We start from the raw sequence: 15,955 nt of genomic DNA, 5'->3' as shown, positions 1-15,955 counted from the left end.
ACTGAATCATCAGCTGATTGATCAAGGATGATTATGAGAAATAGAAGCCTGGCATATGTTAGAAGCTGGTAGCCTTTATAGTCCTTGAAGGGTCTTCTGGTGGATTGTTCTTTTAGTTTTTCATTAGTTCCCTGGAATTTGTGAGTGACTGAAAGAAGAAAGGAAAAGAAAGGGAGAAAGAGACCGAGTGAAAGAAAAAGGAAAGCCTTTTCTTGAATATTTTTAAACTATTGCCAATTGAAGACAGAATTCCTTTGGCAATCATTTAAATACTTCTTATGCCTTACGTAATTAATAAACCCATATTTTGAACTCTTGGTTGTACTTGACACTCATAGTATTGCTCGCAAGGTATTTTGAAAAATAGACTCACAACTTGAAAGAGTGTTGAGAAGTCTTGCTTACTCTAAATATTCAAAAAGTAAAAAAAAAAAAAAAAGGATGGGCTGGGAATGTAACTTAAGCACTTACTCTTCCATGAGTTTAATCTATAGTACTAGAGATTACTTTCAGACTTTTCCCCTATGACTATATGGGGTATTGAAAGTTGAGGAGGGGGTATGCATTAATATAAATATATTTTTCTAGGGCCAGGAGTTTGGCCTAGTGGGAGAGCATGCATGAAGACCCGGGTTCAATTCCTTGGTACCACATACATAGAAAAAAGCCAGAAGTGGTGCTGAGGCTCAAGTGGTTGAGCTTTAGCCTTGAGAAAGTCCAAGGACAGTGCTCAGGCCCTGAGCTCAAGACCAGGATTGGCAATATATGTATATATATATATTTTTTTTTCTACCCACGTCTTTCACTCTTTCTTTTATATCATGAACATGATCCAAAACCTTAAACATAACTTTATAGAAAACACTCTATTTTATGAGTGTCTCGTAAGTGTCTGCTTATTCTTAGCTGGCAGTCACATTGCTTCCAGTTTCCCATTCAAAGCCCTGATGAATATTTCGCTACATGCCTTGTTTCCTGGGGTTAGGTTTCTAGAAGCAAGTCACAACCATTTCCAGATACAGTATTTATTCTTCTTCCTCACATGTCGTAGCAGCTTACTTCCGTATCCTATAAATATTTTCATTGAGATAAGCTGTCTCTTGATCATATTACGACTACTAATAAATAATTTTTAAAAATTAGCTAATTATTCTTAGGAAGTGTTCTTCAGTGCCAGTGAAATCCAAATAAATCTGCAATTTATTAAATCATTAACAACCATCAACTGGGACCCAGGATCCTTATTTTAATATCAGAGTTAACTATTGATGATAAGAAATAGCAAAATTAATGGATCTTTTTTTATAATATTCACACAGCATTTTGTTCTGCATGTGTACTTATTAGAAATACATACAAATATTATCTTTTTCCTTAGAAACTTCATTTCCACCCATGAAAAATGTAAGCCACGAACAGTGGCTATTACCTCTTCCAAAATCGTATGTCATTCCATCGGCAGTTGGCAGAGAAACTCCTGGGCGTTGTGCAGGAGAACTGAGTTATAGCACCTCATTTTACCTAATTATGTATACAGGTGGCAAAGGCATGATTAAAATAGCGCTTAGTATCTTATGTTCGAAGTGAAAATTGTAATTAACAAACGTGTTCTCTCCCGCTGCTCACACTATACCAATGGGGTCACATCTATCTTGTGAGTTTTAAAAGAACAATTAAAAGTGGTGTTATTTCTACTTCACTGCACAGCACGCATGCCTGGTCTATCAAGTAAGTGTTTTAACCTCACTGAAGAAGAACCTTCAGTGTGTTTTAAATATCACAGACCTATGATAGCTTTTCTTTTTTAATTAAAAAAACTTTATTTCATTAAGACACCTGTCCTATTATGAGGACAATACATCTTGATCCATCTCAGCCCTGTATCACTGGCCCCCATCTCTCCCTGGGTTCCATTTTTGCCTATGGACATCGAATATGCTGGAGATATTTGCCCACTATGTCTGCAAATGCCACCATGACTGTTATTTCAAATCTTAGACCTCTGTATAATCTTAAGGGACTATAAGTGATGCTATTTCTCACCCACGTTTCAGTATTTCTTGAAAGCCTATTGTGTTCTCAAGCTTGAATGTCTGCTTCCTTAACCCACTCTGAATTCTAGGTTAATGATTTTACCACACACCCATTGCATGAGAGAGAGAGAGAGAGAGAGAGAGAGAGAGAGAGAGAGAGAGAGAGAGAGAGAGAGAGAGAGAGAGAGAGAGAGAAAGAGAGAGAGAGAAAGAGAGAGAGAGAAAGAGAGAGAGAATTAGTTCTGCCCAAGAACCCAGGGCCTTTATACACACTAACAAGCACCCCTAGATCCAAGCATTTTCTCCTTTGTTAACCTTAACACAGGATCACTCAGAGTTGAATCTTGAAGATTGTTTTTAAATGAAGGAGGAAACTTATCATTGCTAATGGTTTTGTGTCTTAGTAATTATGGCTTTTAAGTTTTCCTGTCTTCGCTTGTTTAATTAGATGAAAAACTGGATTCTAAGAACAGTGCCTTAGGCATCATTTTAATCCTCTAACAGTCCAGCATAGAATTAGAAAATAATAGGCATTGGTAACTAGCAAATGTCATCCCACCTACTCAGGACGCTGAGATCTGAGGATCGTGGTTCAAAGCCAGTCCAGGTAGGAAAATCTGTGAGACTCTTCTCTCCAATGAACCTGGGAGTGGAGCTGTGGTTCAAATGGTAGTTTCAGTCTTGAGGGAAAAGAAGCCAAATGAAAATACATGGCTTTGACTTCAAACCCCAGTATGGGCACGTAGCGAAAAAATGTTAATAGGTGCTCAGTGAATATTTTTTTAATTGTAAAATGAAAGAGAAAAAAAGGTATAGTTCATTTCTTGTCATTAAAGAAATGATTCAGAATATTTAATGGGCCAATACACCCAGTCAATAAATTTATTTATGTTAATGTATACCCCCCCCATCCTTTAATACCTCATAGGGGAAAAGTCTGAAAGTAATCTCTAGTACTATAGATTAAACTCATGGAAGAGTAATTGGTAGATAAGTGTGTAAGTTATGTTCCCAGCCCATATTCCTCTTGCACGAGTCCCCGATGAGTTTAGCCTAGAATAATATCACTCTTTGCGAGCTCAGAGGGAGAATATTACTTTGTAGAGAATCCTGAGGTTCTTTTTTGAGTGAGAATTTCACATTTGTCCTGAAAACCTTTGAAGCAATCTCTTCCAAGAGAAGAAGTTTCTTTTTGAATCACTTTTGGGGTGCTTGTTCCTGAGCTTGTTTTTTCGCTCCACCACTTGAGGCACTCTTCCACTTGTGTCTTAAGCATTTTTGCTCCCGTCTGGCTTCTAATGGCAATCCTCAGATCTCAGCTTCCTTGTGTTGCTGGGATTACAGGCATGAGCCACTGGTGCCCTGCAAACTCTGCTATATGTGAGGTTTGAACCTGGTAGGAAGAGCAACTTGACCTCCAGCTGAGACGCACTTCTTGTTCCTCTTACACTTTATTCTTCTTGCTTGACCAGGGACTCCAGAAAGCCTCGCGGAGAAGGAGCGGCAGCTCATGGGTATGATCAACCAGCTGACCAGCCTGCGAGAGCAGCTGCTAGCGGCCCACGACGAGCAGAAGAAGCTAGCTGCTTCCCAGATTGAGAAACAGCGTCAGCAAATGGAACTGGCCAAACAACAGCAAGAACAGGTAAACTGAGGCCATGGCTAGGACGAAACCACACACAGGAAGGCCCAGAGAGACAAAGGAAATGTATGTTTCTCTCCTATGTGGAAGTTAGATCTAAATCATACATGTATATGAGGAATACACAGGATCCCAGGTACACACACACGCACACACACACACACACACACACACACACACACACACACACACACAAACTGAAATATGGACTATGCAAGACAGGATTCTAACGGTGTGTTTGGAACAAGTCTGAATACCAAGAAGCCAGAACTTGTGTTGTCAGGGTGGTCGGTGTAAAGAAGTTCAAGGACATGGGAAGGGGAGTAGAAGGCAGAAGAGTCGAGGGAAAACGGATGGTCAGAGGTATTCATCATATTCGAGGTCGCGCATGTGAAAATGGATCCAGATAACTTGTCGGGAGGGAGGGGAGGGGGAGATGGGGGAGAACCAAGGAAGGGGTGATATGGATCAAGATGTGTGGTGTATATATCAGCTGACATGTTGAGTTGAACCCTGTGTGGACAACTACTTAATGGTCCTAGAAAAGGAAAAAATCAAATGAGAATACAAAAAGAGCAAGACAGATAAGGAAGATCAGAAGATCAGAGGTCTCTCTTGTGTTAGGTATTGCTTGTCTGGCTGGGTATTTGCCAGTTCCAGCCACGCGCGCGCGCGCGCACACACACACACACACACACACACACGAGTTTCATGCCTAAATTCCTAATCAAAACACCTGAAATCTGAAACAGTCCAAAACCTTGGAAAGGCTAGCATGACATGCCAAGTAAAATCTTCCACAGTGGAATTTCCTCATGTGCTTGATTGCAGTTAAAACCCAGTGAGAAAACCAGGTATCAGTGACTCCTACCTATAATCCTGCTCAGGAATTGGGAGCTGAGGATCCAGGTTCAAAGCCAGTGTGGACTCTTAACTCCCAATAATCTTCAAAAAGCTGAAATGTGCGGGGTACGGTGGCTCATGCCTGTAATCCTAGCTATTCAGGAGGCTGAGCTCTAAGGATCAAGGTTCAAAGCCAGGTCTGGCACAAGAGGACCTAAGACTCATCTCCAATGAACTTGGCGCTTGCCTCAAGGGTAGAACAGTAGCCTTGAGCTGAAGAATTCAGGGACAGCGTCCAGGCCAAGTTCAAGCCTTGTGATCCTCCAAAAAAAAAAAAAAAAAAGCTGAAATATGGCTGTGACTCAAGTGGTAGAGTGCCAGCCTTGAGGAAACAAAGCCAAGTGAGAGCATATGAAGTCCTGAGTTAAATCCCATCACACACACACACACACACACACACACACACACACACACTCACACACAAATCAATCAATAGGCATGCTAAAAATACTGTATGAATCATCTTAAGGCTATGTACATTAAATATATAAGAAACAGCCATGAATTATATGCTTTGACTTGGGTTTTATTTTCCAAATATTTTACAATGTATGCTCAAATAGACCCAAATCCAAATATTTTCCGAAATCCAAATCATTGTGGGTTCTAAACATTTCAGGACTTCAGGTAGTGGGTATTCAACTTATAATTAAGGAATTTTGACTGGGGATCAAAATGGAACAGAAAAAGAAGCATGGAAAGCCAAAGAAACCCTTCCATTTAGGAGACACTCGAGCAAAGATTTGAAGAACAGGAATCATTTGAATAATGGAGATAATTTAAAAAGGAAGGAGTCTGCATTCACATAGTTTAATTCGATATTAGGTATGAAAATGATCAGAAGAGGACAAGTGGTATGTTATAGTCATTTATAGTTGTGTGTGTGTGTGTGTGTGTGTGTGTGTGTGTGAGAGAGAGAGAGAGAGAGAGAGAGAGAGAGAGAGAGAGAGAGAGAGAGAGAGAGAGAGAGAGAGAGAGAGAGAAAGAGAGAGAGAGAGAGAGAGAGACTAGAATTTGGTCTCAGGGCCTGAGTGCTGTCTTTTTACTCAAGACTGGTGCGCTGCCACTTGAGTCACAATTCCAGTTCCAGCTTTTGATGGCTCACCAGATATAAGCATCTCCTTGACTTTCCTGCCCCAGCTGGCTTTGAACTTTGATCCTCAGACCTCAGCCTCCTGCGTAGCTAAAATGACAGGCATGGGCTATTGATGTCTACTTTTTCATTTTAATCTCTTTTACCTAGTGGTTCTTCCCTGCTTGAAAGACAATTTTTGTCTTATTCTGCGGCCCAGCTTGGACTCACATTCTTGATCCCCCTCTTCCAGCCCCTTGAGCACTGAGATTACAGGAATGAGCCACCACACTGGCCCTATTTTTTACTTTTATGGAAATAACTCATTCTTTTTCTTAAAGATGTATTTGGTCCATTATCAGATACAGCCCATATTCCTCTTGCACGAGTCCCCGATGAGTTTAGCCTAGAATAATATCACTCTTTGCAAGCTCAGAGGGAGGATATTACTTGGTTGAGAATCCTGAGGTTCTTTTTTGAGTGAGAATGGCACACTTGTCCTGAAAACCTTTGAAGCAATCTCTTCCAAGAGAAGTTTCTTTTCTATCTCATGTTTCTGGCCAATCCCCAAATGTCACAGGCAAGGATTCTAGAACATTCAAGAATATTCTGCTTCCTCAAGACCTCACCCTTCCTCCTTAGCGACATAGGAACTCTGCTATCCTTCTACAGTTCCTCTCCTGCATTCGAGCAAGACCTGGTGATACTAGGCCCTCAAGCTGGAGTGGGGGGCCACTTGAGAGAACTGTCTGCAGGTCAGATCGCAGTGGTCCAGACCCCCCCCTCCCTCCATGACCTGTCATCGAGGTACCTACCCCCTTCCGCACAGATTTGAAGTTTGAACTCAGGGTGCTCTACCTCTTGGCTCTGCATGCCAGTCCCGACTCTACCCTTGTATATTTGTTTTGTCTACTTGTTTGTGGAACTTATTTTGTCAGCTAGAGTCTCATGCATTTTTTTTCCCCAAGCTGACCTTAGATGTAGATCTTTCTGTCTCTGCCTCCAACCTAGCTCAAGATTAGAGATGTCACCCAGGACAACTGGCTTGTCTGTGGATATTGGATTTTCATAACTTTTTCCTACTGGGGCATTTGATTGTGAACTTTTCCTCATTCATGTCGAACATGAATTTGAGCTGGATTTTCTTCTACTTACAGGAAGTGTAGCAAAGCACGTAAACCCACTTCTGTATTGACTTCTTATATTGGAAGACCTAAATACATAAATCAGGACACTATAGTATAGGTTGTAAAATATTCATGTGAAACACAAAGCAGTGAACTGGAGAGAAGGGTGCCTATAGAGAGCTGAGGGAGCTGCTTAAAAAAAATAAGCATTCAAGGAAAACCTCAGTGACCTGGTCATACCTGAGCAGAATTTTCTAGAAGTGAGTGAGTGAGCCATTTGGCCATCCAGCCACAGTATTCCAGATGGCGGGAAGAACAAGCACAGAGGCCCAGATACAGGGCATGGAGGAGCAGAGTGAATTCACAGGAAGTTTATGAGAGAAGAAGGAAAGACAAGGCTGACAATAGCCAGTGAGGTAAAGAGACCAAGTCACTGGGACTTTAACTGAGTGAGACAGAAAGGTTTCCTATCTCATTTATCTACTTGCTTGTTTGTTGATCCTGGGCTTGAACTCAGGACCTGGGTGCTGTCCTTAACTTCCTTATGTTCAAAGCTATTTCTCTACCACTTTGAGCCACAGCTCAGCTTCTGAATTTTATTTTTTTATGGTTTGTTGAGGATCAGAGTCTCATGGACTGGTTTTGAACCGTGATCCTCCGACCTCAGCCTCCTGAGATGACAGTTGTGAGTTTCCAGCACTGGGCAGGAATTATAACTTGAAAGGAACTCTCTGGATGTTGATTTGGGGTAGGCTATTAAGAGAGAAGGATCGGAGCAGATAGCTCAGGGAGCTGACTGGCTCCGAGCAGAAGCAAGAGTTTTTATCTGGACTTATTATCATCTTAGGCTACTGCTAAAAGGATTTAATGATCACTTGCAAATTTCATGAGTGGAAGAAAAGAACTAAACATAATGGACACTATACCTCCAATTGTGAAGTTTTACTTCAATCACACAACTGTACCAATGCTCAGAAAAGATTGCTCTCCTATTATTATTATTATTATTATTATTATTATTATATTGTATTGTTGGGGTGATGTATAGAGGGGTTATAGTTAGTTGTTAGGAAGTGGGTACGCTATTTCTTGAACATTGATACTCCTTCCCATGTTTTTCTCAAAATTTCCTTTCCCCATCCTCTCCTGATCATCTGTTTTTCCCCTTCCCTTTCCTTTCTCAAATATAGTCCTAGTAATGTGACTTTTTTTCCCTGATTTCTCAACGTTCAGAAGGTCAAGATTACATTATTATAATGGAAGTATTAGTGAGGTGATAGTTATGGTTCTCGTCTGTTGCTGGGAACACAAACCAGAACTGGGTTAAACCAGGGAGATCAGAATGAGATCTCGAGTTACTTACAACCATGTAGAAGTTTCCTGAAAAGATTAGAAATTCTACATCCTCCCAACCTTCTATCATGTAGTAATGCATTTATCTTTCTATTCTAATCTATAAATTCTTGCCTTCTTACCAAATATTCATTTCCTTTCCATACCATATCTGTCAACATGAGTGAAATGTACATACTCCTTTCCCTTAACTTTAAAACATGTGTGGAATTCTTTCTCAGAGACAGAATGATGTTTTAAAGTGAATGAAGCTGGAAGCCAGCTCCTCAGGAGGCTGAAATGTGAGGATCACAGGTTCAAAGCCAACCCAGGCAGGAAAGTCCATGAGACTCTGATCTCCAGTGAACCACCAGAGTCCAGAAGTGAAGCTGTGACTCAAGTTGTAGAGTGCTAACCTTGAGCTAAGAAAGCTCAAGGAAAGTACCCAGGCTCTGAGTTCAAGCCCCAACTGATAAAAGAAAAAAAAAATCTGTAAATGAATACAAAGTCAAGATACATTACGTTGAATAAATAGGTGGGTGTTGAGACCAGATAACAGAACGATGATTTTGCTGGGCCAGAAAATGCTAAAGATCGGGGGCAAAGCACTCAGTCTTTCATGTAAATCTTGTTCATGTTGTTGAACGCGAGCCGTTGATTAAGTCTCTGGATAAATGAGTATATCTAGAGTATCTCTAGATATCATGCTTGTAGCCCTGATTATTCTGGAGACTGAGAGCCAAGAATCACACTTCAAAGCCAGCTAGGGCAAGAAATGCCATAGGACTTTTTCACCAACCACAAAAACCCACAAAGGGAAGTATGGTTCAAGTGGTAAAGGGACTACCTTGAGCAGAAAAAAAATTAAGCAAGAGCAGGAGATCCAGGGTTCACACCCCATTAAGAGCAAAAAACCCCACCAAAACCAAACAAGATAAAAACAGATATAAGGGCCAAACAATCAGATGCAGAATACTTGGCATACCTAAGAAAGGAACTAAGGAGAAGAGAATGTGATCATATTTGAGTATGGAGAATTTTAACCTTTGATAACAGAGCAGAAGGAAGAAAATCAGGAAACCATTAAGAGGTGTTAGAAGCCAAGGGAGAAAGTTCTAGAATAAGAGTGGATAATTGGGTTCTGAGGAAATATGAGACTGTAAGGGTTAATATACATTTCAAGTTACTCAGGAGGCTGAGATCTGCTATTTGGTTTGAAATCAACCCAGGGAGACAAATCTAAGGGACTGTTCTTTATAATTAACCAGCAAAAAGCTGGAGAGAAAGCTGTGACTCAACTAGTAGAGTATCAGCTTGAGTTTGTAAAAGCTAAGGAGGAGCTCAAGGTCCCGAGTTCAAGCTCTGGTACTGACATACCCAAACAAACAAGTCAGTGACACAATTTCAGAATTGAAGAGACAGAAAAGACTATTGACCTTGAGAATCTCCTGGTTAGAGAAATAGGTGTAGACTCTACATTGGGGTGTGTTAAAGAGCTGGTGGATAGAAGTTTACCAGAAGCCAAAATGCCAACAGAATTCACAAGCAACAACCCAAACAAAACCCCACCACGTTTTCACTGGGCAATGTACCTAGTCTCAATCATGGTTGTCCTAATCCTTTTGTCACAACTCCCCTAGTAGTTGTTATTCTCTGTAACCTTCTTTCATTGGTAGAAAAAGACTAGGCATATGGAAACTGTGGATTCGTAGTGCATTTTGAGGAAGACCTTTTCTGTGTCTTGCTAGAATAGACAGAGCTGCAGGATCTTCAGGTTCATTTGTTCTAGGCCACAGGAAATAAAGTGGTTGGTCCTGGAACCTAAATCCTTTGGGGCTTCTTAAGAATGATTTGTATACAGTGTAGGGAAGGCCGTATGACAGTAACGTGGTCTCCTGTCATCTCTTTTCAGATTGCGAGACAACAACAACAACTTCTGCAGCAGCAACACAAAATCAATTTGCTCCAGCAACAGATTCAGGTCAGAAATCCTCATTTTGAGACTCTTCCAGTCACCATATTCACGGGGTTTGCCTCGTGGTCGTTTCAATCTGCCTCTGACTATAACATGTCTCTCTCTCTCATGTCTGTCTCCTGACAGACATGATATCCACACTGAGCCTTGCTAGAGTTACCTGTGGGTATTCATGTTGGAAATTATGTAAGTGGTTTTAGTAGAGTGGCCAAACAGAAAGAGTACAGGGGCAGAAAGAACTGTGTGTGTGTGTGTGTGTGTGTGTGTGTGTGTGTGTGTGTGTGTGTGTGTGTAGATTCTGGGGTTTGAACTCAGAGTCTAAGCACTCTCCCTACCACTCTAGGGTTAGCGCTTTACCACTTGAGCCACAGGGACATCTCAGGTTTTCTGATGGCTCACTGGAGATAAGCGTCTCAGTGACATTTCTACCCATGGTTGGCTTCGAACCACAGTCCTCAGATCTCAATCCCCTTTGAAGCTACGATTATAGGTATGAGCCACTGGTGTCTGGCTAGAAAGAACTTTTTTCACTGCAAGACCAAGAGATAGGAATGAAAGTAGTTTCATAAGACAATGGAATGTCTGTGAGATTTTTCTAACCTCGAGGACTATAATTTATTTAGCTGTAATTATGTAATTACAAAATTATGGAGGGCTGGGAGTTTTGCCTAGTGGTAGAGTGCTTGCCTTAGCATGCACAAAGACCCAAGTTCGATTCCTCTGTACCACATACATAGAAAAAAAGCTAGACGTGATGCTGTGGCTCAAGTGGTAGAGCTCTAGCCTTGAGAAAAAGTCTAAGGACAGTGCCCAGGCCCTGAGTTCAAGCCCTACAACTGGCAAAAAAAATATGGGGACAGGGAGTTTGGCCTAGTGGTATGAGTATAGAGCTCAGGCTCTACATTCATGCCCCAGGAATGGCCAAAAAAAAAATATGAAGAACACTTATTTGATTGTTGGTACCTGGGTTTGACTGGTAGCACGGAGTTTACTTGGCCTGCATATAACCAAGCAGCATTAAATCTCTCTCTCTATATATATATTTATGCTATATATATATATTATTGGTATTATAGAGGTGATGTACAGAGGGATTACAGTTAAGTATTCAGGTAATGAGTACTTTTTTTTGAGCCTTTCTATCTCCTAGTTTGCACTTTTTTTTTTTGCCATTCCTGGGCTTGAACTCAGGGCCTGAGCTCTGTCCTTGGACTTTCTCAAGGTTAGAGCTCTACCACTTGAGCCACAGCTCCACTTCTGGCTTTTTTCTATTTATGTGGTACCGAGGAATCGAACCCGGGTCTTCATCCATGCTAGGCAAGCACTCTACCACTAGGCCAAACTCCTGGTCCTACTAGTTTGCACTCTTAACCCTTGAACCAGGCCTCTAGCCCCAGCAACTCAATTTTAAGGCACTATTCAAATTTAATGATTGAAATAATAATTAACGGATTAAATATTTAGCAATTTAACATGCAAATGGTAATGTAATTTTAATTGAACGTCTATTCATAGCTGGAATATTGTTATTCAACTCTATGCTTTCGAACTCCCCACTCATTTCCATGTTGTTTGTTCAGATCAAAGCACACTTTTAGCATCCTCGAACTGAATAACAGATTCTCTAAATTTCAAGTCCTCTAAATCATTCCACACATAAAGTGTTGAAATTATGACAGCCTCCTGTTTTAAGTTCAGCAGTATGACGATGACAAGTCATAGTACAATTCAATGAAGGAACCACTAGTTTCAAAGTTTTGTTATTTCCAGTAGATGAAAACAAGTTCTGTTCTTAAATAGAACTACAAAAAAAAATTATCTAAAGTCCCATAACTATAGGTAGGGTTCAGTAAATGATCCACGAGTAAATTTGATCCACGAGTTAGTCAACACTTGGGGTTTTTTTTCTATATTTTTATTGTAATTAATCAAAGGGTTACATTATATTCACCAGATAGAAGGTGCATTACTTCACAAACATTGATACCCTTTCTCATGTCATGGTCCCCATTTCCCTCCCCCCTTCTTGATTTCCCCTCTTCCCTATCCTATTTCAAATAACTAATTAAGCATATATAAAATATATCAGATAACAAAGTGAAATATTGTAACAATATGAGATGAATCACTCCAAAACTAATCTCTAAAGAAACACTTTTGGTTTTTTTGGAGAATTATCCTGCAGTTGTGACCACTAGCCGAGAATGGAACATTATAATTTTTTGCCACAGTATTTTTGAAGTGAAAAGTGTATTTAAAAAAAACAAAACAAACAACCACCACAAAAAAATGGTCCTTTTCCAGACCTATAATCCTACTCGGGAAACTGAGATCTGAGGATCACAGTTCAAAGCCAGCCCAGGCAGAAAAGTCTGTGAGAGCCTCAGCTCCAGTAAACCACCAGAAAACCAGAAGTAGAGCGGTGGCTCAAGTGAGCTAAGGAGCTCAGGGACAGCGCCCAGGCCCCGAGTTCAAGCCCCAGCACCAGTAAAAAGGGGAAAAAAATGAATCAGTAAACATTTAAAAATAATCCTTCCTAGGAACAAAATGACTTTGGGAAACATTTCACATGGAATCACACTGGTCCAACCAGGATTCAGAGGCAAAGTGTTCTCAGTGTTTATTCACAAATAAGATAAAACATTACTAGGAGAGTTGTAACAGCTTAGAATTTCTGTTTGACTTGTGGTTCTCCACACATACAGAGATTTAAAAAAAAAGTTTCTTATTTCCCTAGAGGAAAAAAGATGATGCATCTCATGTGTTAAACGTAGTACATGTGGACTTCTCTATGTGTTGCTGTGTCATGCATGTTGGATTTCACATGTGTACATTTGCCGTCTATCCAGTGGTGCATGAACTTAGAATCAAAAACTGTCTTTGTCAGATCCATTTATGAGAACTAATAATAAGTGTTGAATGTGCTTGTTTACATGAAAGGAATTACTTACAGAGCTAGAATAGTCTTCAACCGCCAATAGAGTTTTAAGATACATTTTGGGAAGTGTCTTTTTTTTCGGGGCAGTCTAATAACCATTTAATATTTGTGAAAGGCATAAGGTTTCTGAGTTATTTAGTCTACCGAGAGGTTGTTAACATGATTAAGTTAAACATAATGGACCAGCAGCTGTAGAAACAGGACGTTTCAAATGTAGAAGAGAGAGTTGTTTGCTCTTGTAAATCCTGTCCTGTATCTTCTTTATATAAATGGTTTCCCTGCCCTTTTGCAACTTTCTATGACTTTTTCCCTTGAAAGCATAGGACAAGGAGGGGGAAGTGTCAAAACAGAGAATTCTATTTTCAGACAGTCAAATCTAGAGTCAATATAACCATCTGGTGGTATTGAGACTTGAACTCAGGGTCTTGCACATGGTGATAAGTGGGCACTATACCACTCGAGCCATGCTTCCAGACCTTTTTTGCTTTTGCTGTTTTTCCATCAGGTTCATGCTTCCCTCTCTCCCTCACTAGATGGTCCTGGACTTGATTCTATTTATGCTTCCCATGGAGCTGGGATGAAAGCGACATGGTACCATGCTTGGCTTTTCTTACTGGTTGAGATGGCATCCTTTTCCTATTTCCTTCTCCCAAGCTTGTTTCTAACCACAGTTTACTTGATTTCTGTCGGCCTCCTGAGTAGTTAGGATTCCAAGCATGAGTTATCAAACCCATCAACCCATCCTCATTAAAGTTTCTTTTTAACAGAAAAATTCATATATAATCAAATTCCTACATTAAAAAAAAACTCCCCAGAAATTACATTTTGTTGGCTATTTGAAAATACTTTGGCTATATTCTGAGCTATTTTCTACTTTTAAAAACCACCTGGTAGAAATAAGTATATTACGTGCATCATTTATCGTGTCTCTATTTCCTTATTTAATTTATACTCTTATGGTTGCTTCAGAACTGAGAAAACAGGGCAGTGTGAATTTTACTGTCAGAACTTGGAATGCCAGTGTTAGATGCATCAGAGATGAACTGTCTCATAATTGTTTTCATTGTAAATATAAATGGCTTTAAACTTGATCTACAAATCAGGCAGGATCACGCAGGTGATCATCAAAAATTAGAACAGGACAGTTTTTACACATGATGTGTTATATGGCAAGAAGGATATTTTTTTTCCCTTTTTCTTTCAGTGGAATCTCTGTAAAGGAGAGATTATTTCAAATGTTTTTGTTTCCATTGGAAAGAAAACACTTAAGAATGTATAAGCGAATGTGCACATTTTATCTGTATGCAGCAATGTTGATTTCCTGAGTTCTATAAACCAGATTATTTAAAATTTCTCTTGACCTGTTCATTCTTTTTTTATTTTTAAATGTGATTGTCGGGATAATACATAGAGGGGTAATAGTTACATTCATCAGGTAGCAGGTGCCTTACTGCTCATGTTTTTGTCCTCGTTTCCCCCCCCCCAATCATCTTGTTTTGCCCCTTCCATTCCCTGTTCCAAATAAACATATATATATATATATATATATATATATATATATATATATATATTCTGTGTATGGGGTACTGAGGAATTGAACCCAAGGCTTTGAATGTGCTAGGCAAGCACTCTACCACTAGGCCATGCTCCTAGCCCCAACCTGTTAATTCTTATTCAACCTTCTCAACCCCCTATGAACAGAGTATGTACAGTAGCTTCTTGAACTTTTGAGCAGTTTCAAAGAAAAATGCCATCAAAATCTACATGGAAGTAAGTTTCATTTAAATGGCTGACGATCATAGCCTTATAAACTGTATTTTTCTTGTCTTTCTTTTTTTTTAAAGTAGCTTCATCTCTAAAATAATATGATTCCAATTGGAATAATAATTTAGTCAGCATCTTTTCCCTTGTAGAGATTCTATAGAGTTACTATTTTCTGCCAAGCTGATTCATACAACTCATTAGGATTAGAAGATTTATTCAAGTTTGTTGTTATTCTTTGCAGTATCATAAATTAGTTCTCAGTACAAATAAAGTCGTGCTAGTATACCAGAAATATTTTTCTTTCCTCAACAATGTCCATTTTTTTAACCAGTCCTGGGTCTTGAACTCTGGGCCTGGGCACTGACCTTGGGCTTTCTCAAGCTCTACCACTTTAGCTATAGCACCACTTCCAGTTTTTTTTTTCTGTGTATGTGATACTGAAGAATGGAACCCAGGGCTTTGTGCATGCTAGGCAAGCACTCTATCACTAGGCCACATTCCCAGCCCCAACAATTTTTAATTTTTTAGGAGCATCAACAGATTTTTTTTTCTACTCTTCTGCAATGCCTCCTCACATTTCTGCTTAATAGCCTTAAAAGACAGGACATATTTTATTTCCATTAGTTATTTATGTACTTATTTGTGTTCATACTGGGGTTTAAGCTCAAGGCCTTGACTCTTGCTTAGCATTTTTTTGTTCATGGCTGGTGCTCTACCAGTTGAACCACAGTTTTATTTGCACTTTTTTTGGTGGTCAAATTGGAGATAAGAGTCCTGTAGACCTACCTACAAGAACTTGTCAGATCTCAACTTCTTGAGTAGCTAGGATAACACTTGTGAGTCACTGGTGCCTGGCTCCAGCAAACTTTTGCCACTACTACGAGATAAAAATTCATAAAGATTTCTGAAAACCTTTCCAAGGTCTTCTGTCTTCCCAGCTAGGTATTTTTTGATGACAAGAGGGGCAGGAACCATTCATTTTCTTTCACTTACTCAATTGACTGTTCTATAGTACCCATAGTTTAGCAATTTTATTTCCCAGTGTCCTTTTTTGTCATATAATTTTTATTGTTAATATTATCCATTTATTATTGTGAAGAAGGGTTACCCTTTCATAAGTCAAGTGCATTTCTCTTTGAACAAGGTCACCCTTTCTTTATTTCCCCCAA

General features: G+C 39.7%; 1 protein-coding gene across 11 annotated transcripts in view; it reads left to right on the top strand.

Moving 5' to 3' along the window:
* The window catches only part of Sox5 (SRY-box transcription factor 5), a 732,928-nt gene that overhangs the window by 546,954 nt on the left and 170,019 nt on the right, over positions 1–15,955 (top strand). For all 11 annotated transcript variants that reach the window (XM_090324494.1, XM_090324498.1, XM_090324491.1 and 8 more), the window contains 2 exons: positions 3,506–3,678; positions 10,022–10,090. In XM_090324494.1, the coding sequence (XP_090180620.1) occupies positions 3,506–3,678; positions 10,022–10,090 (242 nt within the window). The remainder of the gene's footprint in view (positions 1–3,505; positions 3,679–10,021; positions 10,091–15,955) is intronic.

This window comes from Megascapheus bottae, chromosome 35 (assembly GCF_031878675.1).
Source record: "Megascapheus bottae isolate mThoBot1 chromosome 35, mThoBot2.hap1, whole genome shotgun sequence".
Taxonomy (NCBI): domain Eukaryota; kingdom Metazoa; phylum Chordata; class Mammalia; order Rodentia; family Geomyidae; genus Megascapheus; species Megascapheus bottae.
Note: the sequence above shows the minus strand (reverse complement) of the source record. Positions and strands in the feature narration are given on the sequence as shown.